The 24,265-nt window shown below is 45.5% G+C and overlaps 1 protein-coding gene across 1 annotated transcript in view; it reads left to right on the top strand.

The window, feature by feature from the left end:
- The window catches only part of LOC122397758, a 34,012-nt gene extending 10,206 nt beyond the window's left edge, over nucleotides 1-23,806 (top strand). The window contains exons 3-4 of the mRNA XM_043397140.1: nucleotides 9,023-9,447; nucleotides 21,466-23,806. Coding sequence (XP_043253075.1) covers nucleotides 9,023-9,447; nucleotides 21,466-21,645 — 605 coding nt within the window. The 3' untranslated portion in view covers nucleotides 21,646-23,806. The remainder of the gene's footprint in view (nucleotides 1-9,022; nucleotides 9,448-21,465) is intronic.
- Nucleotides 23,807-24,265: the final 459 nt, after the last annotated feature.

Raw genomic sequence — 24,265 nt, 5'->3', positions numbered from 1 at the left:
ATTTCGGGGGTATGTCTATTCACCAAAAATGATTGTAATTTACCACCACAACCGAATATAATTTTTCAAGAATGATTTAAAATTTTTCTAATTTAATTTTGGCCTCTAGAATCTCCAATTGTATAGTGAAGGGTTGTCATTGAATATTTCTCGAAATCATTACAAAGAAAATATTTTCAAGTAATTTTATTGATGTCACGACTATACAAGTGAAAGAGAGTTTGTAAAATTGTATGAAAATCTGGTGGATGAAGTTCCCTGTCGCATGGCGTTCGACGAGAAAGGCTGTAGCCGCGGTCAGCTTCGAGGAATCGATTTCCGTTCTGCGTTCTCGACCATTAGTCGCGGTCCTGTGGCAACGGAAAGAGAGGAAAAGGAGCTCGACGGAGGCGCGCAACGCGCTCGTAATTATAATCGTCGAATAACGGTGGCGAGATATGACCGACTTGCCTTGTAAAACGCAACGAGCAGCCCGTCGGCTAACGATGTAATCAGCGATGTGTAGTTTCTACGCGATTACGCCGCCAACGGAAGCCGTGCATCGCCCTGTCGCTCGATGTAAATAGAGCCGTCGGATGAGTTGCCCCGGACAGGATTTCAGCGCCGCGAATCGATCCTCCGTGCCTCGACTACGCTCGATATTAACCACCGAAGCGATGTGCAATTTTCAAATATTCTTCAATCTATTTCTTATACAAATTTATCTCGAGACATTGTAGGTCCCAAAGAATCAATCACATACACAAGACAGATATTTAGCTCAGTTTGTAATTAAATTTTGGATGGACTTCGATGGAAATTGTCTAAAAATTGTCTCGATATCCCGGCGTGCTTGTTCCGAGAACCAGACACGACAGTACTTTCAGATCACGCGGGACATTGCGGTCGTTCGGTTTCGGAGTCGCGATTAAATCTATCGCGGAATCGCGAGTCACGTAGTCCCATAAAGCGTAATCAATCGGTCGAGCGAGCCCTCGCCAACATTTCCCGATACAACTTCTGCGCCCGCAGAATCCGATTTAACGCTAGTCGCGAGCTAGAAGCGGCGCGTTGAATTTATTGGGTAATCAGATATAGTCGTAGGAAATCGATGGCCGGTCGTGTCGTGTGGCGCAACCTTGTTCCTCCATTTTTACCATTTTCCACCGTTTGCCTGTATCGCGATAACGTATCTGCCTTGGTCGTTTCCACGCCGGGGCAATTACCGCTAAACAATCGCCGCGAGATTTCTGCCGCAGCGGAGAGGAATTGCCCGCGAAGGCGATGGAGAGAGATCGTTTCGATCGACGAAGGGAGGGGGAAAAAATGGACCACGCTCGAATCGATTGTCCCTCGATGCGTTCCCGCGAATGGACCGTGGTTAGAAGGTTTTACGAGATTTCCACGAAGCGTTCGAAAGTGCTCGATTTCGAGAACGCGAGATCCGCGGTTGTTTTTTCGTCCCGGGACGCGTTCGCCCATGGGAATAGCACCCGACAACGATACAACGATCGTCCACACTCGCGAGAAAGCTTGGCGCGTTTACGACTTTGGTTTCATCGAACCGGCCACGGCGAAGAAACCCTGGCGATATTCTCTATAAGTATAGCGTGGAACGGACTTTTATACGCGCCGGAGTCGAGAAAGGTTATTTCGTTTCTTTCCAGAGACTCGTTTATCGTCTATATTTTACTCCTCGAAAGCGCGAGAAGCAAAGATAGAATATTGCGCTCCTTTCGAGACACACGAATGCAACGGGGGAACGAATCGTCCACTCGGGTTTATCGTTTATACGTTTTTATAGCGTATTTGGATAGCGATTCCGTGTCGCGGATAAGAGGCTGCGTTCCGTGTCGGGGCTTCGAACGAGAACGAGTATATTCTCGATTGAAATTTCCACCAGAGTTTCTTAGGAAACTACGATCGCTGAATTAGACGCGTTCTCGCGGTTTAGAATCAGTTTTTATTCTAGAAACAGCGATCTTCTTAGACAGCGGACCCGAAGAATAATCGATCTTCGGTCGTTCTGGACGTTCGATGTCTAACGAGTGCCTTTCAAAAATGATCGGAGAAGTTGTAATTATGCTGTCGACTCGTCTTTAGACGTCGACGCCAACAGGATGTCGTCGTCGCGTCTGTAACGCGTTGGTTGTCCTACTTGTTAACTTGTAGCCGATGATTTGTCATCGCACGCTAGGAATAGCACGCGGATAATGGGCCTTTCGAAGAAAAAAATTCAAATCCGTGCGCGTCGAGGAACTGAATATTTATTCCGTGAATGGTAACAAGTTAATTCATACGTGGTTTGTCGACGGGACGCGTTAAAAACACCAACAACGTGTTATCGTCGTTTCTTTAGACACACCGTCAACGTGTTGTTTGCGTGCCTTGAGACATCAACCACACATGCTACCGGGGCACGTGTTGGAGATAATAACACCATCAGCGCGTCTTTCGTTCGTGGACACTAACGAGATGTTAGTATGTTTTTACGCGTTGACGCTATCAACGTGTTCACCATCAACATGTTGACGTCGGCAAGAAACGATACGATATGTTTTTCATGTTGACGAAACCAATTGTATCTGAACACACGGACATTATCAACATGTCGATGTGTGTTTAAGCAATCAACGATATCAACACACATTAATCATCATCGACACATTGTTGACACATGTTTGAGATACCAACATTCTCAACACTGCGTCATCATTCGCGCGCTATGGTCGTATCTTCGTATCAGCGTTTGAGATATCAACGCCCTCCTCAACATCTGCGAAATAACTCATCGAAATCTCGATCTCGGTGTTGCAGCTGACACGGAATACCAAAACAACGCGTTGCAAAAAATACAAGGGAAATGACACTGTTATAAGCGTCTTAATCGCGTAAAAATTGGTCCATGATCGTGTTGGTATCGAGGGAAAGAGGCGATCGTCGTAACGACGCAGTTCGTTCGGCTGTGTCTCCCGCGGTGCGTGTCTCATTGTCCCGGAAAAGTGGCAAAAGCGTGGAACGATAAAAAGCGCTGCACTCGACTGCAGCGGCGAGAGAGCTCGGTTCTCTCTCGCGCGCGCATATACACACTGTACGTGCATCCACACACCGCAGTGTGTTTACGCACGCAAGTGCAGAGTGTGTTGCGACTCTGGCGGCCTTGAGAGGGGTTCTTTGTGCAGTTGAGCGTTCACTGCGCCACACGTACGCGAGATCCGTGCACACTCGCGATACGTACCACCTACGTGAGCGCGTTGTCATCGATGCTAGCGCTCACGCGCGCTACCAGGGTTGACGTTACGTACACTGTAACAAGTTGCGTTGCACTTATGTACAAAGGGCGCTCCATGTGACTCACGTGCTCGCATATGCTGCCGCAGCGCTCGATCTTCTCCCCTCCCCCTCTCACCCTTTACCGTCTCAGTCTCTTTGACATAACGCGCGCCGATACATAATGTACTCGCATTGTCTCGTTGTCTCCCTCGAAAATTTTCTCCGCACGTTTTTTTCCCCCTGTCCTCCGTCCTCCTCCCACTCTTCGTTCCATGTTTTTGCTTCCTCGTTCGTTTTCTCTTTTTTTCGAGTGGAACTCGGTTTTTGAACGCTCGTTTCTTTCCCCGTCGTATATCGTCCGTTTTTCGAACGATTTTTTTCCTTTTTCTCCCTTTTGGTCTCTCCTCTTCGTAGTCGCGTTCTCCTTTTGCTCCGCAGCTTCTCGTTCTTTGTATACGCGCTCACCCCACTCTCGTACGCTTGTTTTCGACCGTTCCCTCTCGCCTCGTCGCTGTGGATGCACGAAACTGCATACACGAGACCGCGAGGAGCGCGCGCGGGTGTCGGCCACGTGCGCGATGCACTTTTTGCTCGGGAACCGCGGCTTTTATGGGACGCGCGCGCCGCTATTCCCTTTTCCGTCCCTCCCTCGTAGCAACGGGAACGATCGAGACGTAGCCACGAATTTTAATTCGAACCCTTTGATTCAGAATTCTTGAAAGGTATTCTGCAAGCACTTTTGTTTCCGTTAAATTCTCAAGAAGATATATCGCTCTTCTAACAAATGTTTTACAAATCGAGTTACGGGGAGGATGGATTTTAATTTGCTTCCTGAAGTCGGGGTCGAGAGTCAACGAGAAGTCGAAGCGGACTGCCTTGAAGTCGCGAGCGGAGAAATTCTTGGCGGATACCGGATTGAAATTGAAACAAATTGAATCCCGGCATAAATCAGAATTAGGCTCGCCGTTTATCACGCTTAACGTGGCCGTAAATTACGCCTAACCGGGACAGAATCCGCGCAACGGTTTTATCGGTGGGCTCGACCGGGCAATAATTAGCGTTGCCCGATTATTATATAAATCGCTTTCGGGAAAGGTTCGTTCTCACGCAGCTCTCTCGAGGCGTAGTGACATTTGGCGAGAGGAAAATCGCGGTAGAAAGCGCGAACAGGCAACGGGGGGCGTCTCTCGATGTCTTCGGATAAGCTAAAGGCTGTTTTGCAAGCGGTGAAAAGCGGCAACCGCGTCCCACGAGTAGCGATGGGACTGACGAATTCACTCTAAAAACAGTCAGGCTCCAATTTCGGTAGAAATTTTTAAGAAATCTTTCGGGGAAAAACCACCCCTTATATCGAAGCTTGAAAATGTTTCGAACACTTTAAATTAAAAATGACTCACACACTGTTGTTTCTTTCGATTCTTGTTGGACTCTTTATCTATCCGCATAGTCGAGATTTCACAAAAATAGGATAGGAAATACTGTCTGATTTTTCTCTGTTCCTAAAAGTTGTTTCAGTAATTAACACATTAAGGAAACGAAAGTTGCAGTACTCGTTATGTTTCATGACACTCGGGGAAAGTCGTAAGAAAATAGGCGTCATATGGCATGTTTTCTTGAACGAATAAAAGATTCGATGATAACAGGACTAACTAGATACCTTGATTCGCATTAGATACACAAGCTATCATTTCTGTTCATCAGATATTTTCCGCTGTCTCGAGAATTGAAAGTCGACCACCTGTCTTATGATAGCAATTTTTACGTTTCGTCCGGAAACTGTCCACTGCTGGCAACATTGTCGATCGCTGCTGCGATTAAATACCATGCTAGCCTTCGGAAACGCTACAATTTATCTACATACGTTTTTGCATATTTGCAATTCATAATATTTCGATTCACTTTTGGTGCTCTGAAGATGATCTTAAGGAATCGAAATTTCTCGATATACAATGTTTAATTTTGAGTAGTCCTAACGTCAGTAACGTTATCAAAAATTTCCCCAAGCAGAAGTTCCTTTATATCAAGCGTTTCGAAAACACTTTGCAAGTTTGAAACGTCCAGTGATCGTCTGTGAGTTTATTTGAAATGACGAGGGTTAAAGTTGGGTATGTCGTATGGAATGGTTGGTACAGAAAGGGTTAATGAGTATGTCATTGGATTGGTCCCATCGCTAGCCCGGGAGAGTGCATCGGGTCTCTCGGGCTCGCTTTTACGTCGCGGCGAGATTTCGCGATCGCATGCACGGCTAATCGAACGAGTAGGCGACGATGTGTGGCCCGATGCGCACGCGCTCGAGTTGCACAAGTGAAAGAGCCTCGAGTGGCCTGTGTGCCTCCGCGGACGTTTACTCGAAATGTCAAGGATGCAACCGCGTGCACTCGCTCGCGCTCGCGCGCACGACGACCAGCGGACCCCGAGACAATGGCGGCCCGAGGCGCGGAGGAATTGTTATTTTGTCACGCATCGGCTTACATTTACATGCGAAAAATATCCCCGCTCAAATGTTTCTCCAAGCCCACGGACATTATTCTACTCCACCAAGATGCGTTTCCTAGATCCCGATCCGTCGATCATCGAAATCTCGAGGAAATTTGGGGGAAAATATTGATCGTCTCCTAGCAATTTCGTTCGATTTTTCAAAGTATTTTTAGGTAGCATGGTATATAATCCACACGATTTCTATTTCGGTATTACTTAATTTTTTTTTATTTGTTGTATATAAGCTACCACAGATTCTTTTACGTTTATGTAACAAAGACGTTTAATAATAATAATGACAACGAATCGAGCAACGGGTCACTCGCTTTCACAACGTCGATCGTCTCGTGGATCTGATAAAATAATACCTGCCTGCAACAATAATTTATTTCAATAACGTTTCCCTCGAACATTTTGCATCTGAAATTTCATGCTCGATCGTATGGAGTTTTTCTACATTTTTTTTTATCAGTGCTCGGAAGATCTTTGAAAAATGAATTTTTAATTCTAGTAATCGCTCGACTCGCCGATATCACCGTGTATTCCTGACAATTTTACGGCACTCTCGCTACTTTCCAACTTTCGAACGATCCCGTGTTTTATTTCTATAGTTAGCGCTACGCGTTTCCGCTTTAACGCTATTATTATGCGTGAACACGTGTGCTGCATGTTCCGTACTAAATTGTTATGCTCGGCATTAGTTTCAATCTTCTTAGAAGAAATCCTATTCAACGAGGGAACTGGGGTTCCGCGAACAATCATTTTGTTTGGATAATAGGAATTAAATTTCGAGCACTCGAGCGTGCAGACAGTGGAGGAGGGTCTATTGCACGAGGCGATTTAACTTTCGATTATTACGCTGTTTAAATAATTAAATTAGTCCTTGGTTAAGTACAGAAACGTATAATGGAACTGGAGGATGAATCAGTGATACAAGCGCTATTATTCATACGTTTGCGCGATACGATGTACAATAGTTTATTGCGAAGTTGTCTATGTTTCCTTGGTGTCGTAAATTTGACAATTGTAGTCAACGATCCTTCCAGAATTTTTAAAATTGTATCCTTCCCATCTTAGACAAGAAGAACGTCTCTCTCCTTTTATCGAACATTGACACTAAATGAAAATTTAACTCTTCATATTTCTGTTACGACACTCGTTGCAATCGGTTTGGTATATCGATAACAGTGTCCACTTTGCGGAGCCCCCATTGTCACATCGTAAAACTCGAGAGGAATAAAGAACGGAGCAGCGCGCGAGTCAGCTCCGAAAGTGGCTCGTTTAAAACTAGTTTTCCAGTGACCCTGACCCCTCTTGTCCCGCTCTTAATTACCCGTGAGGGACATAAAAACGAGGGAGCTGGTCGAACGCGTTTCTGTTTACCGGGTTTTCGGGCGAAATTGCGCGGCGTTTATCTCGCGTCGACGTAAAACACACGAGAGACCACAATCAACGTCGGGGACTTATCAACCGCAAAACGCTTCTTCGTGCTTACTGTTGGGCAATAAAAGCGCGCGCGCGACGAGACAGGCAGTCTGCCATGGCTGGTCTCTCGTATCGCTCGTCAGATATCGAACGAGCCTCGAATAGCTCGCTCGACGTTTCTTTTCTTCTCGATGGAACGCAGTCCCGTATGACTCTCGTTTAATCGGTTCTGATTGGGCGAACCGAGAACGCGCGACGTCGCGCGCGCGCGCGCGCGCCAACATTTGCGTGCAACGCGATCTCGCGTTGCATGAGGTAAGTGCATCAGCGGTTGCCCCTTTACGGGGAACAACGTCACTAAAATAATTATTCGACGAAAATGTCGTTCCCAGTATTTCGTCCTTTGTTATGGAACTCCTCGATTTTTAGATCTCTTTGTTACGGGCAATTTTTAATAGATAACGATGTTTGATTCTCTTTTGAGAAATAATGGTTCTTTTCTTATACGCTATTTGACAATTTTGGTTAGATAAGAATTCGTACATTTTATCTCTATCATAATAATATTCGAGGAAAGACACTCGCTGTAATGAGGTATAATTTTCACGAGTAAGATTTATTTTACACTCGAGGGGGGTTCGAGGAACGAGTAGGAAACAGAGGGATCGAGAAAAGGGACGTAGAGGTAAAAATCAGTGTCGAAATCGCGGAACGAAGGCTGTTGTCGGATCGGCCGTTGTAAATTTTCGAACAATCATTAGCCAACAATGTCGTTCGCTGCCATTACAGGGCACTGGTTGCCTCGCCGTTGTCTGTGCCCAGTGGCATTAAACCTTATAAGCGACGTGGTCGACTCGCCGGTGTGCGTAGATCGTAGCATTTCCATTGTTGTGACGCAACGCTGGTTCTCCGTCGACGATTAATTATCGATGGCAAATACAGATACGTTCAATGCGAATCGCTCGGATACGTATTTCGTCGATCCCGGGCCCCGCTGGCCGTATCTCGCGTCCATCTGTTTTTAGACGAGAGTTGGGAAGATTGCTCGAAGCGATCGAAACGGTGATGAATCGCGCGGAGATTGCTCTTTAAGATGATCCGGCGAAACCTTTGCGCTCCAGCAAGGATATCGTATGTCGCGGGGAATTTCAGACTGCGTTTCGTCACACGCAAATTAGACTCACGCGAGATTTTTCCAATCCAGTCGTTTACTATATCGTCCCGGTGCATTCGAAACTGTTGGCTTAACGAAAGATATTTTTTACTGGAATTATTTGTCGAATATTCGAAGACTCGTGACCCAAATTTATTATACGAGCAAAACTAAGACTAATGTTGTATAGCAAAGAATCCATAAATGCTTTGTTAAGAAGTTATAACAGAAATATGAACTGTGAAAGATACGATAACGCTGTTCCTTTTAGTTTGATACAGGACAAGACGAGATGTAGTGTCGAGTGACATAAACATGTAAATTAGGATATACTGTTTCTGTAATGTTGAGTCTCTGTGACGTCAAGTCATACACTGTAATTTTAGTTTCGTTGTGTCTTGTGAACGAATTAGAGTCACTTTGAAATACAAACATAGGTAACACTAGATATATAACTTCTTAACAAAGCATTTACGGATTTTTTGTCATATAACATTTTAGTCTAACACACTGGTGAAGTGTGTACGAAAAAATGCGAACTACCCTATGTAAATTAAATTCGAGTATCGCTTGGACATTCAGAGAGTTAAAATCTTAGTGATCAGACCGGTGAAACACAAACGCATAAAATTTGTGTCCAGTCACTTGCTCCGTGTGAGGTGTGTTCGTGGGAGAACAAAGTTTTGAAAGGCAATTTTGTTTCGTGTTTTGCAGACCGATTGCCGCGACGAGTGGGGGAGGGTTTCGGTACCCGAGAACACCCGGTGGTCCTGGTGGACTCTGACCTGTCGCGACTGCCGCTGCCGGACCTGGTGCTGTCCGCGGTGGAGCAACTTCCGGCCGCGGCGCCGCAGGTGACCGTGTCAGCGCCTAGCAGCCCGACGAGAGACGTGGCTTTCCAGTTTCCGGAGTGCAGCAGCGACGAGGCACCGGTGCCTAGTCCGAGGCCATGGCCGCGAAGACGCAGGCTCGCGTCCGAGAGCGGCGGCGCCGTGGTCATGAAGAAGCCACCGGTCGCCGAGCCGGCCTGCAACAATTGCTGCGGCCGCTTCGGCCAGGCCTTCAACGAGAACCAGTGGGTGAGCGTGGGTGCAAACCTTAGGAATATCGCAGACGACTTCCACGCATCCAAGACCAAGGTCAGTCCACTCTCCGCTTAACGATTTCGAATTTGTGGCAACCGAGATTCCGATCTCGGTTCCCGAAACTTTGCAATCTTTTCGTAATAAAGAATCTATGCTTCTAGTCTCTCGTTTGTGCAAACTTTTCTTACATGAAAGTGGATTGATTATTCGATCTAATGGGAGCGAGGTTATGTCATACAGAGGGGTTGATAAATAGGGGGATTTTTTCTCCATAGAATATTTGTCGAATTTTTAGAGGATTCAACGATCTAATTTATCAATATTTCAGTAACTAGAGTCAGTTTCTCTAAAACAGAATACTTTCTTTATACACTTGTTTACAGAATTTTGATAAAAACTTAACTCTTAACTCTTGAACTCCTTTCACTGGTACCAGTCAGATTTAAAATATAGTACCTTTTTTACTAAGGTCCTTTCTACAGATAGAAATTCACAATTTCGACAATCGTTGCGAAAATTTGACCATGCTCGAAGAAATAATCACTGAAAATTCAATCTTCTCGAAAATTAAACGCAATCTCTTGCCCAATAACAGACCAGAAACGCCCGTCGGAATTTTTTTTTTTACGCCCCATCAAGAAAAATTTGATGCTCCAGGGCGGTAATTTTATTTTCTCCTTTCTTCCCGGGCGCGATCTTTTGTTTCGAGGCATCCCGGCCCCGTAGAATGGGGCTCATCGTTACTTTGTTCGTCCGCGGCGCGAAGTGTTTACGACGCGAGGAGTACAGGTGTAAGGCACGCGGCATAAAAATAATTGCGTTGCGTACGCTTTCGCGCCGCCTGTCGCGATATCCAGCCACCCCCGCGATCCCTTTTATTCGTCGTAAAGCCACCCTCGCACCCGTGTTATAAAAATCCCCCCCTTCGGAATACGCAGATGCCGCGAGTCTGTGAAACCGTGGTCCTGGGCACTTTTACGCCTTTAATTTCTAAATTAATTTTACACCGACGCACCTGGAACGTCTTGTTTTATATCGACGCGCGAAAGTAACGTCGTATAAAAGAACGCTCGGTTTTTGTTGCCTCCGGAGAATGAAAAATTTCCGCGCGATGCTCGAAACGATTATTTAAAAATTTTCTTCGTTGCTGTACAGATATAGAACTCGATAAGCTGTCCGTGGCAATTGCGGAGAATCGATTGGACCGGAGTAGCCCCGTCCCTTCCGGTCGCGATGCCGACGATTTAATGGTCCCACGAATGATTCAGTATCTCTCATTTCGCCGCGGTGTTTCGAGGCACGTATCTCGGAAGAAAGAGAGAAATTGGCGGCTTGGAGTGGGTCAGCCGGGGCCATAAACGCGAATTTAGTTATATCGGTGGCACCGTCGATGTCCCACGGGCGCAATAAATATCTACCCGCCACCGTTAAGACGTCTAGTATTGCTCCCAGCGTGTACGCCGCCGCCACTTCATCACGGTTCTCCGCTACGGTCTCCCAAAACACGCCGATCGCTCGATCAAATATGTATCGGTCACCCAAAAGCGACGGTTCCACTGATTTTACGACGCTCTTCGTTGTTTGTCCAACGCAAATGCTCGAAAATGTACCATTTTTATTAAAACTTTAACTCAACTTAAACACACAAGCAGATTACTCTAGTCGATTCTTCCTGGAAACTGAGAATAAAATTTTTCCCACAGGAAGTGTAGGATTTTAGAATAAAAAAATATGGAACTTTGTAATAAAATAATATACAGTTTATTCGTTGAAAAAAGTACATGTTGGCAGGTCGATGTAGCTCGTGTAATGGTATATTGATTATCTTGTCGTTGCATTTCAACTGGAAAGCTTCGTTTTCCAGAAAATAGAATTTTTAAATTACAAGTAGAAAGAGCAAGTAAGAAGACTGTGTGCGTTTTATCTTCATCAGTCGCCAACGTTATACTTTGCGCAGCAGGGCACGATTCATTCCATCCGTTAGAAATAGTCTCGCTCGATCGATTCAGCACAATCGATCCCGCGTGTCGTCGCGATACACCCGTTCCGTGGAACACGGACACTAATTTCGACGCTGGTAAGAACGATCGAGAAGCAATATCCACTCGTTCGTAATGGACAGTTAACCGGTATAAAAACAGAACTAATCCCCGACGCAATCACTTACCAGCAGGTTCGTCGGGAAGCGGAGATAGTTTCTCCCGAGGACGATTATTACGGTCGGTCGTTCTTTTCACTGCGCGTCGACGACAAAAGCAGAGTCCTTTCACGGTTTTACGAGATTCCCCGTGATTTGCCGCGGCCGATTGAAAGAAAGAAGCCGGGCAGGCGAGGCGGGGGCGGCGCGAGAGGGAGAAGACGACCCGTAGTCCGTGAAACAAGGAGAAAAAGATGAACAAGGCGGAAGGGCGTCCTCTCCTTTATCCCGTCTCGACTTTATTCGCTTTAAAGGTCCGCGCCAGCGTGATACCCAATCCTGGAACGTCTAATTATTGCTGGTTAAGTGTTGGTAATTGAAGGGGGGCGAACAGACCCGTGAAATTGAAGAAATCTCGCCTCCTACGTTGGATGCTCGTCAGAGATCGGATACCGATCGGCTCTTCGGCTCGGTAACTCGAGGACCGGCTTGTTGATAATACGAATCGTGGCGAATTCTCGACGGGATTGTCTCTACGGGGCCCTCTTCCCCCTGTTTGCGTTCCTCCCTACGAGGGAATCGAAGTGTCAGATTAATCCGGTGATGGTCGAGAGAGACGTCCTGTTTCCTGCGTTTCCGGATGTTAACTCTCCTTCCTACGATTCCTCTTCTCATCTACTTTTATATATTTGTCTCGTCGCGCAAGACAGAAGCATCGCAAAGCCGGAGCTTAGCGTTACTTTGTAGAGAATGGGAAGGTATTATCTTCGTTCTTCAACTTCCACCTCGAAACTTCTCAGGTACATTGAGAACCAAAAAACAGTCAATTCACGCTTCATAATTTGCGTTAATATTCGATAGTTCATATTTAAATTCGTTTTAAATTGGTACCATTTTGTTCTGTGATCCCATTGCTTTATTCAGTTAAACATTTTCGTATATACAAAATAAGTCAAAATTGAATGAGATGAGGTCTGATTGGAGTGAAACATTTTCCACACTCGAGTCACGTTTGATAGCTCATATTTAAATTCGTCCTTCCAAACTATTAATAAATTGTTACCATTTTGTTCTACCATCTCATTGCTTTATTCAATTAAAAATTTTTGAACGTACAAAATAAGTCAAAATTGAAGGAGATGAGCTCTGGTTGAGGTGAAACATTTTCCACAGTCGAGTCACGTTTGATAGTTCATATCTAAATTCGTCCTTCCAAACTATTAAATTGCTACCATTTTGTTCTACCATCTCATTGCTTTATTCAATTAAAAATTTTTGAACATACAAAATAAGCAAAAATTGAAGTGAAACATCTAATTGGAAACATTTTCCAATCAAGCTCATCATGGATCACTTTGGGTGCAGCAAAAGTTTATTAATAAAATCCCAAAATGCGAAGCGTACGAAGAAGAGAATATAATGCAGCTACTTAGCCATTTTTCTCGTGTCAATTGCCAATAAGATTACAGAAGTATAATATTGTAGAACGTTGCTCGAACGTGTGCATTCCATTATGTAATTTTTAGCCTTAATCGCTCACCAGCTCAGTCTAATGCATTATTTCCCCATCGTGCACAAGGTTGCCTCACTCGCAAATTTTTTTCATTGTCCGCGATGCTTTTTTTCACGTCAAGCGTCAAATAGAAAAATAATTTCTAGCTTCGCGAGGCGCTTCTACCCGACGCGAAACGATAATTTAACCGACCCGGGGTTTTCATGCATTAGCGAACCGACTGGCAAGCCTTTATTGTCAAATATCTCATAAACTATCGAGTGTTGACACGAACGCTCGGACAGGGAAGAAATATTTATCGGTTTCCCCGGCTACTTCGCGAAGTGTCGTTAAAATCGATTTGCAACACGACGCGTTGCGTAAGATTTTGATTTATACTTTCACCTTCCGCCTCCAATTACCGCTAGATATTGCTTCGAAATCGTTGATAGGAATTTTTAATGGCTCCGGGCGTAAGAAAGGATCCTCGCGTTTGCACGGTAAGCTGTCCCAGAAAGTATCTATATGAAAACTTTCAGTTTCAAAAATTCGTGAGAAATACGTGAATTTTTATTTGTATCCATAACAAAATTCTTTTATTATTATTATTATTCATTTATTAATAGGAATAAACCCTTTAGTACAGAAGATGTAACATGTAAGGAACTACAAATGTGAGTTTTACATAGTCGAATATTATCGTTTGTAAAATTTTAAAATATCGTGCTGGTCAACGACACGCGGAGGAAACTTTCCATGGACAACAGGTGTTCCCCGATCGCGTTTTCGCGTGTAGCTCGTTGGGTGTACTTTGTCAGTCCCAGGCTCCTTTTACCGGACGCTGTAACGTCGTTCCACGCGCCTCGCCGCTCCGGAGGCTGAGATCGAACGTGGAGCGCGTCGTCGCGCGTAAGTTACGATCGCGATTCCCGTCTTTCCCCATTCGTCATGGGAAGCCACCGGTTTACATATGCATGGAGAGCAAGCGAGCATGTAACGGCTAAGTGGTCACATCCCCTTACGTGAAAGTTAAGTGGGCATGGCAGCACGAGCCGTGGCCACGGGCCGAGAAAATTATCTTCAATTATCTCGTGCAATCGTAGCCCCCTTTCTCTCACCTCCTTCCTCCTCGCTAGGCGATTCTTGCCTCTAACGAACACTCTTCTCCGTTACGAAAACTCTGAATCGCGATATTCGCGAATGATTAAATTTTTTTAGTCTTTGAATTCTCAATCGTCGAGAGAATGATATTCCATCGCGGAGAGTTTCATCAAAGTCTTGGGGGCCGATCGACGTTCCGGCACGAGTGTTTCTCGAATTCCGCGAGAAGTACGTAAACGGGAAACGTTCTCGGAAACGTCGTTAAGAGGCGTCCCGCGAGACCCCGGACGGTCCAAAGAACTTCAATGCGTGTCTCGTTTGAAGAAATCCGCGAAGCCTCCGCCGCGGTGAAAAGAAACGCGCGCTAAACTCACCGGGTCCGAGGGGATCGCGCGTATCCTCGCGGCGCCTTTTCTTTCCGCGGAGCTGAACGAAAGCCATTTGTAGCGACGGGCAGAAAATTGCCCGCGCCGCGGACAGGATAAAATATTCCTCGGGTCTCGTGCAACAGATTTCCGCGAACGGGGAGCAATTTGCCCGGCGCGCGGCTAATGAAACGTTCCGCCGACATTTATCAGTTATTTAAACGATCGGCCGACGCGCAAATTGATACATTAGACGCCGGAGCCACTCGGTAGCCATAACGGATCCCTTGCCAGCGACGAGCAAGAACCTCTTCTCTTCTTCGCCAGCGAGTCCCGCAAGAAAGTCCCTCGTTTTTCTTCGACAGCACGCGATCGCGATCCTCGTTCCGACTTTACGTCTTCTTTTCAGGGATTCCCAATTAACGTCAGACCTGACTCGAAAATAAGTAGATTCGTTCAAAGTTTCAAAAACGATTCGGTGCTAGACTATTTCTAAATCTCTGTATATGATATCTGGCTCGATATAATTGATTTCATTCTATGTAAAGTGGGTTCGATTTGCACAGCATGATATTATGTCCTAGTTAAGCAAAAGGCTTCGAAATACTATGATGATATTCTCAAATGGATTCGATCTGTAATTTCTTGGTCATGATGAATTCTATATAGACACTCTTTCATTTGAGCATAATCTAGACAAATTTATTTTCTTCTATTTTTCATTTGATTGTGTTGATTATTAATATTTCTATCAGAGTATTATAAATGTATAGTAGGGAGCAGGGAAGATTAGTTCTGGCAGGAATTGCTGAGCATATTGGGTCAGACGATTCTCTGTCTGACTACTGTCCATATTTCCCTTACTGAAGACACATTCTTTCTCTCTATACTACAGCATTAGATTGGCTATCACTGAATGGAAAGTGTTAACGCGTTTTAACCCTTAATATATGACAATATAATTATTTGAAAATTTACGTAATCCTCCATTAGTTCACTATTTTTCAAATGCTTTAACACTTTTGCTGTCACGTCACCCATATATGGGTGACAAGACTCTTCCACTATGGAACTAAAACAATTTATACTCTAAAATAAAAATTGAAATGTTAAATAAATTTGTATAGGACGAAGTTCAACGTGGTTACGAAAATAAGTACCGAAGACAAACTTTAAGTTATGCAGTTTACAATTATTTAAAATCGAAGTTTCGATCTCGTAGAAAATTGTTGATTTCCATTTACCAATGTGGTAAAAATCCATTTGAAATTAAGAGTCCACTTAAGAGTAAAAGTACGTAACAATAGAAGATCATACGAAAAACTTCTATTCCCTATATTTTGAATTTACTTTCGCAAGAAGTATCCAATCCCTTGCTTTCACTACGATTACTCGAACAAAATATTGAATTGAGAGTCCAGTGAAGGGTTAATAATCAACATGAGATGAGAAATAGAAGAAATTTGTCTAGCACGCATATAATCTATGTACAAGGACTCCGTGGGCGATTGTCCCATAAAATGCTCGTAAATCGAACGAAGCTGCGGTCGATTTCAAAAAGTGGCCACGATCGCCAGTAGGCCATGACGCGTAAGGGCAAAAGGCACCGGGAGTTCGGCGGGGGAAAAAGTTGGGAAACACCGGCTCGGTTTCGAGCGTCCAGCGCGATGACTGGCAGCGGATTTTATCGTTCTGTTCCACGGTGCGTTGCGCGTTCCCTGTCGTGGCTCGAGTCTCTCGGTGTCCCGACCGCAAACCTCCGTTTTCCATTGGCTTTTTCTTACGCGGCTCGACGAAACGCGTCTCGGGGCCCGATCGGCCGTTTCAACGCCGTGCAGCGCAATTACGTTGCACAATAATCCCTCCTGGCTTCCAGTAGTCGCGAGCTGACTGCGCCTGGCTTCCACCGGAGATACCGAGAGGCATTTATTTATCCTTCGCGTCGTTGCTGCGCAGTGTACACACCTGGAGCGGGAAACGGTTATCGCCGAGAAGTACGGGTAATTGCCGGTGATTTTTCCTACGCGCGATACTCCCGATAAACGTGAAGATACGGAGAACGGGGGATGGGAAATTACCCGAGCACGAATTTCGAAGTCGTTTATGGGTCACTCGCGCGATAAAAATTCGATTTTTCTATCATCGAACGGAACATTTCGAAACCGTCGGACACGATTTTAAATGCTCGATGAAATTTATTTGACGCCGTTCGTTGCGTAAATTCCGACAAAGCAAACTCGAATTTTTTCCAGTCCTTCTTTCCGTGGTTAATAATTCGTTTGTCGGGGAAACATATTTTACGCAGACATATCGGTGCCGGTCGTCGAGGGAAAAGAATTAATTACAGTTTGAGCTGTCTAATGCAGCCTCGCGCTGCTATTAGAGACTTGCCCGGTGGAATCGAAACATTATTAATAGCCGGTCACGTTTGATCGGCCGCAAAAGTTTTCTAGCAATTACCACACCTGGCGAAATATCGCGATCGCGTTTAAGGGTTAATCGGCAGAGTGTTGTAAGATTCAGGAGCGAGTTATTCGCGGCCTGCACCGTCTGCGAAATTTTAATCGCTGCTCGGTTCACCGAACCGGCGAGCTATCGTCGGGACCGTTTCGAATCGAGAGCGAAGTGACAGTTATCCGAATCGTAGATCAGGAAATTGTGTTAGTTTACGAAGCGTAAATTTCTGACGGATGTCTGATATTCGGGAAATTATCTATAAAGAGGTTCATACATATTTCACTCACAGAATCTGTTAACGAGTTAGAATTTTCAGAACACTTCCATTGCAATTGAATAAAATTAATATTAACCCCTTGACAGGTACGATTTAATGTTATTTTTCAAAGGTATACTATTTAATTTGGGTTAAATTTGTTCCTAAGAGGTATGGCTACCTTCTGAATGTAAAAATGTGTAAATTTTAATCTATAATACTTAATGACGAATGAGTAGCTTCATAATTGTGAACCTTGACATCAAGAACTTGTGACGTGTCAGACTCGTCATTGTATGGGAAGAGGTTAATCGCAAAGATAAAAGAATTAGAAACTCTGAATATTCCAAACACAGAACAATCTGTAGCATTCCGGACAAATGTAACTATTATAATAATATTATTTATTTTGTTGTTTTGTATTGATTTCTGATGTTGTTAGATTATAAATATAACAGTAAAGGAGGTATAAAATATTTAAATGATTTAAAAAAGATTTGAAGTGTCCGGTACTAGGGGAACTGCCCCTAAATAATCGACGAGGGCGGTTTTCCGGGCTGCGTTGCGCAAGAATCCCAGGTACGAGACAATTAAAATTTACCTCCGCCGAGTGAACTCTGAGAACGTAATTCCCGCGACCGGGTCGCGCATAAATTTCACGTTTACCGGCGTTGGAGGCGCGAGCGAAACCGCGCCGCGTTGCCCAAGCGGGCGTTCTCTTCCGGGCCTCGAGCAATAAAACCCGACGGTCGGCTTTTCATACGGCTGGGCGTCGAGAGAGAAAGTCTCGCAGGTGGCTCGATAACCCTCGAGACGCGCGAAACGTTAACGGAGAGCAGAAGAAGTATCATCGCGGTCCGTTCTCGAGGCTAGATCGGATAAAACGCGAACAGGGGAGGAGTGATTCGTCGCGGGAGGTGACGGAGGGGGGAGGAAGAAACAGGGAGGAACCGCGAGAAGAGGCGAGAAGAAAGGGACAGTATTAATTGACGAGGAGGACTCCCACGAGAAGAGTCCATAGACCATAATTCTTTCTTAATGTGACGCTTTCCTCTGCTCTCTCACCCGACGCCCTCGTGCTCTCCGCGCGTAATCTCTTCTCGCGTCCGAGTGTTTTTCTGTCCTCTGTCCACACACGCGTCCTCCCCCCCGTGAAACCGAGAGGCAGTCGGGAGTGGATCGAACCCGACGATGACCAGATATTATGGCCATCCCCCCGTAAAAGCCTCCGCTCGGAGATTGAGCTTTCCCCGTTTCTCGCCGTTTATTATTGCGCGTCCGGGCCACCACGAGTGGATTAAGACGAAACGAGGATCGGAAGTCGCGCCCCGAGACCCGTGGGGGCGTTCGATCGAGGAAACAAAGGGAACGGAACCCTCGAAATCGGAGAAATACGCGCGAACTGATACGCACGGAACTGACACCATTGTCTGGCTGGGGGAATATTACTTTATACGTGTCAGTGTTTCTCAAACTTCGTCAACCATGAATTGGAAACTAAATATTTCTATTAGAAATACATCACTGTACTTGCCTTGCATTAAACTTTACCTTTTACCTATTTAATTTAATTTATTTGTACGTAATTAAATTCACAAATGTAGCATGGTCTACGGTGAACGATTTTCATAAAATTTAGTGTAAATCAGGATTTTTCTAAAGCTATTTTCAGAGAACCATGTGTAACAAGAGTGGTCTATAGGGTGGAGGATAAAGATTTCCGATCCGGGGCCGATTAAATATTTTAACGAGTCGAACTGGACTGAATTTGCCCGCCGACGAATTAATAACTCCAGGCAGCGGCGATGGAACGATCGAGCCCGATTCTGTTCTTAATGACTAATTGGATAATGAATCGTTCGTCGAAGTTATAATGGGAGGCCTTTTGTGCCGGGTGTGGGAGGTTGGAGGGGGCGGTTAGAGTTCGCGGGCTAGGATCCCCGGAATTCTTGAAAGTGGAAATTAATTGACAATTAACCGGCATTAATGCGCTGGCTTCCGATTTGTGTTTCGCGCGAGTGGCACGGCTCTCGAGGGAGCGACGGTTGGACCTTAATCGCGCCACTGTTCCCCTCGAGCGTATCGTCTTCTCGTGTAAATTCGAAGGGATAAGGGAACTCGATAAAAAGACCGTGATGCTTTCTCCGCGCCCGAGGCTTAGCCACAAGGAGCGTCGAATCGACGGTAATTCCGTCCAATTAGGACACACCCAATTAGGAGCCTTAGCCCCGTTCTCTTCTTTCTCCGCTCCCCATTTCACCTCCCCCGAGTCACGGACTCTTGCTTCGAGGAGCACGACAGCCTTCGACAAATCTTCGAGAATCTGGGAAACCGGATCAGATTTCACGAGGAGAACATTATTCGCGATACGACTCGGATTTTAGAAATCAATATTTATTGCTCGATAATTAAGTCTTACATGAGGGTGCAGTAGACGAAGGAACCTCTCGCGGACTTTAATATTACTTAATTCGACTTAAACTGTAAACGTTGGTCTTGCAAATACGCGTCTTAGACTCTTAGAAATCATAGTTCTCTATTTCTGTAAAGATATATCAAAATCGTATGAAATGACGTTGTTACTACCGTCGATAATACTTAATACACTTACCGCATACATAAAATTACCCAAATGATTTACTTACGGGTTGCAATGTTTTAATAAACAATCCAGACACGCGGATTAAAAGTAGTAAAACTTTAAACGCGTGCAGTTCCGAAACTAGTAGTGTTTTATCCATTTTTGAACCGCCGTTAGAAGCGGCAAAGCCTCCCCTTTAAAATGGTTTTTTGTTTTTGAGAATCCGACTTTCCGTTTCGGAGATATCGCAATTTATGTAAAGAGGCATTCTTTAAATTCCGCTATCCACGTGTATTAATGCGTATTAAAAATACCAAAACTTTAGACGCGTGCAGTTCCGACACTACTAGTGTTTTACTAATTATTGAGGCACTGTTAGCGGCGGCAAACCTTCCTCTTTAAAATGGCTGTTGGTTTTTGTCGATCCGACTTTCCGTTTTCGAGATATCGTAATTTATGTAAAAGGTAATTTTTTCAATTCGACTATCTCTGTCTCCGTCTAACGCGTCGGACCTCTCTCTCGCTCGTGCGTCGTGCTGACCTACCCTACGAACGTGACTGTCGTGACCTAGTTCCGCGTAGTATTTCCAAGAAATTACTACGCGCTACTACTTGCGCGCGCGTGGTCATTCACCTCGCGTTAATGAAATGTAAACAAACTCTTCGAACCCTTATATCTCCGTAACTAGCCACCGCATCGACTTAAAATTAAAATCCTCATATCTCCGGAACTAATTACGCTATCGATTCGTACAAACGCTCATTTTAAAGGGCATTTCATCCTCTATCCTATGACCATATCACCTACTATAATTTATGCTATCTTCTATGTTTATTTTGACATTTACTAAGACGCTATGTACTTAAAAAAGTGTTAGCGATTTTTATAGATCATACGACCAGTGGGCAACGAACACTGAATTCTAGATTATTTATTTAACGAAAACTGGGCTTAAATTTCTATATAGGGTGCATTTTATCGTAAATGGTAGCTTTCTTCGTTGAAAGTCGACGCAATTACTGGGAATATAACTTGTAGGTGTTAATGAGGTTTATTTCCGAGATACGACAATGGATATACGCGTATCCAGTAAATAATCATAATAGCAGTTCACGCCCTATGGCGTGATCTCTCGCTGGCCTATTGAGCATCGAGTCGTACCTCGACAGAAACGAATGAATGCATTATGACAAGCTGCGAAGGGTCTAGAACGAATTAGGGAGGATTACATTGCGCTGTTTGCCACGAGGGGTGCATATTGAGCATCCGTAAGACTAAGAAGTACCTGCGAGAATTCGTTTACAAATTGATTTACACTGCATTTTCATACGGAAACCTAATGTTAATTAGTAATAAATTTTCATGTTGGAATTCATGAATTTCGTTCGATAGAAGTTCACGAAATAATCTTTCCTTCTTCTTACGATACATTTGGTATCTAATTTTAATTTATAGGGACACAATTTTACAGAAAATTATAAGAGATTGGACTAATAATTTTAGTCGAACAATAAATCTCATTGTAAAAATTCTACAATCTTCGATGATCCGATCATCCGACTTTCTCTTATCTCAAAGCCTTTTTCCGCGGTTCTATCCATCAAAACGATAAGATTACTATCGAAAAGTCCCCGTTATTCCCGGATTTGTGCTCACGAATTGGTGGATATTGTGTGTTCCAGGCGGCCGAGATCGAGAAGTCAAGACTGCCGGCGTTGAACTCCGGTTTCGCGAACTCCAACAACACCGGCGGCACCATGGACAGCATCCTCTCGCTGTTGATCCCGGCGCCGCTACGCGAGACCCTGTGGACGACGGTGGCCCTCTACCTCGGTTGGAGACTGGTGTCCCGTCTTCGATAGATGTTACGGTTTCGTCTTGTCGTCGTCACTGGCGACGAAGGCGATGCCAGAAGAACGATCATCGACGCTTGGAACGGCACCGTGGACGGGCGTCGCGGCGCCGCGTCGCCCGGTGAGCCGGCGACTGGTCCTTCCAGCACGTCGGGGATTTCTCTTCAAGGTTGCGACGCTTACGGAGGTTCTTCCAAGACCCGCGCCGCGGTCGGAGAGATCGAGCGCGAAACATCATCGTTTCAGACCGTTTCGAGTCTGCTGTTCGGTTCGAACGGTCGTCGCGGGAGGACGTCCTGTCGCAGCAACCAACAAGATCTGCATTACGATTACGTATTTTCTATGTGTATTACGCGTCTCGCGGTCGAGATTGCACCGAGGCCGCTTCGTTTCTGGCCCTTCGATTGGTGTCCTACGGTCTCTAGCGAGGACGAGGTGGACAGCGGAGGATCCGTCGATGGCGTCACGAACGAACGCGATGGTTCGGACAGAGGCACGATCGACGACGAGGACGACGAGGACGGAAGCGCGCTGGCTCCTCGCCCGTCGCAGAGTCAGAGTTACCTGAAGCCAATTACTATTTGATGTTTCCTGCAGCCCCGACGATCGCGGAGGCTCTGACCCGGCGACGGTTCCAGGCGCGATCCTCGTCGTCGTTGTACGTCGTCCAGACTCCTTGCTCGCGGTTATTCGCGATACTCGGGATCGCCGAACGATCGATCGACGCGCGACGCAGTCTCGTTGGGAGAAGTCCAGGTGCATTCTCGGCCGCGGGGGCGGAAAGCTTATCGTTCGAACCAGTTCGACACGATACGTGTCGCCATCCTGTCTCGCCCCACGCGGCGAAGGTAAGTCGCGCGACGATTACCCCGGGGAAATCGGGACTCGACGCCCGGCGATCGGATCGCGACACGGGCCCAGGTGAGGATGACGGGGAGCTAAGGACGAGATCCAAAGAGGACTTAACCCAATAATCAAACGACGATCTCATTATGAATATAAAAATAAAGAGAATTAAATAAAGTAGTGCGATCTCGGGAACGGGACAAATAGGTAGTCGTTTTTTTTTTTTATTTTCGTTTTTTCGTCTCAGTTGCTCTCTGCGCGTCTTGTTCCGTTTTCGATCGTTCATTACCCCCCTGCCCGTTGTTCTTGCTCGTGGTACACCTATCTGTCCCGTTGCCGTCGGTAGGAAGTATATTGACGTGCTTGTAGATAACGCGATTACCTAGCCGATACTGGCAAAACACAGAACTCTGTCTGGGATATAATGACGCCGTGCTATGTCGTCTCGCGAAGTCCGGAAAAAGAAACATTTCGAGGGGGGCGCGAATCAGGCTAATTCGTCGAAGCGTTCAACGGGGGAGAAAGCGAATGTTCGAGACACATGCCGTGGGAAACTGATAGGAACAGACACGGTAAGGATGATTAAAGTGTTACGGGGAACATAGGCGCAAGGATTTCTTCCACGATTGTACAACTATCGGGAACGTTCGATAAGTGTAAAATGGAGTTGTATAATCCGTCGTATGACGCGGTCTAGTTACGACGATTATTGCAACTCGTGGAAGAGACCGTTGCTTCCATGGGCCCCGTTTGGAACGAGTTTCGAGCGAAGGGGGTCCGTTCTTGTCAGTTTTCGACGGCGATCGGAGTCGCTGGACGCCCCGATTGGGCCGATAGTCGAGTCGTTTGTACATAGATAGCGTTTCGCGGGGAGTCTCTCACACAGTGTATTCCAAAAAAAAAATGAAAAAAAAAAAATGATGACGTAAGCGAGAAGAGAAACACGATTGTACGCGATCGATGAGCAGGTAGGGAAACGGGCGAGGACACGTAAACGTTGAGAGAGGAGCGACGTAACCGTATTGTATAGAAGATTTAAACTAAAATAATAAAATTCAGTAATAAGTCGACGTTTTTTATAATTAAAGTAGATAATCGATAGGTCGAGGATCGCAGCATCTTAATTGGCTAGCTGCGACTCCCGTGGACAGTTTTCGAATGATCTCCGGTAGCTTAGCTCTTAGTGGCGCCCTCGTCCACGAAGGACGCCTTTCACGGCACGCCGGAAACGGAGGTGGGTGGATATTTCAACCCTTTCTCCCGCGTGTCGCTCTTTCTCTGTCTCTGATGCCTCCGTCTGTCGATTCTTTCGCTTGTTTCTAACCCTCCCCGTTCGCGCCCGCGACTCTTTTCTTTTTTTTTCTTTTGCTTCTTTTCAATCGACGCTCTGTCTCTCTCTTTCTCTTCCAATCCCTTCCGTTCTCTTTGTTTCGAAGTTTCCCCCCCATTTGAAAAAATTCGCACTCTGTTTCCGGATCTTCCGATTTTCTCTCTCCAGAACTTCTTCTATTTTCACTTTTTTATTTTCTCTTTCTTTCGTTACTCGTCGATCCTTGCGAATCTGTAATTTAAACGTTTGATCTCGTGTATTAGCGTATTTTAGGGGCTCTCGTTGTTTGTGTTCGCGACTCGGGACGGGATTCTCGCGTGCCGAGAACGTTCTTGGGAGTTCGAAGTGGAATTTATAAATAAAGGATAGTTAGTGTCCCTGTCCGGGGCCACGGGGTCAGCGCCGGGCCCCGACGAGGGATGAAACCAAAATCATCATAAGGCTGTCGATACG

Source organism: Colletes gigas, unplaced genomic scaffold (assembly GCF_013123115.1).
Source record: "Colletes gigas isolate AHSC1104 unplaced genomic scaffold, ASM1312311v1 Colletes_gigas_Sc00010, whole genome shotgun sequence".
Classification (NCBI taxonomy): Eukaryota; Metazoa; Arthropoda; class Insecta; order Hymenoptera; family Colletidae; genus Colletes; species Colletes gigas.
This window is presented reverse-complemented; position numbering and strand designations above follow the sequence as displayed.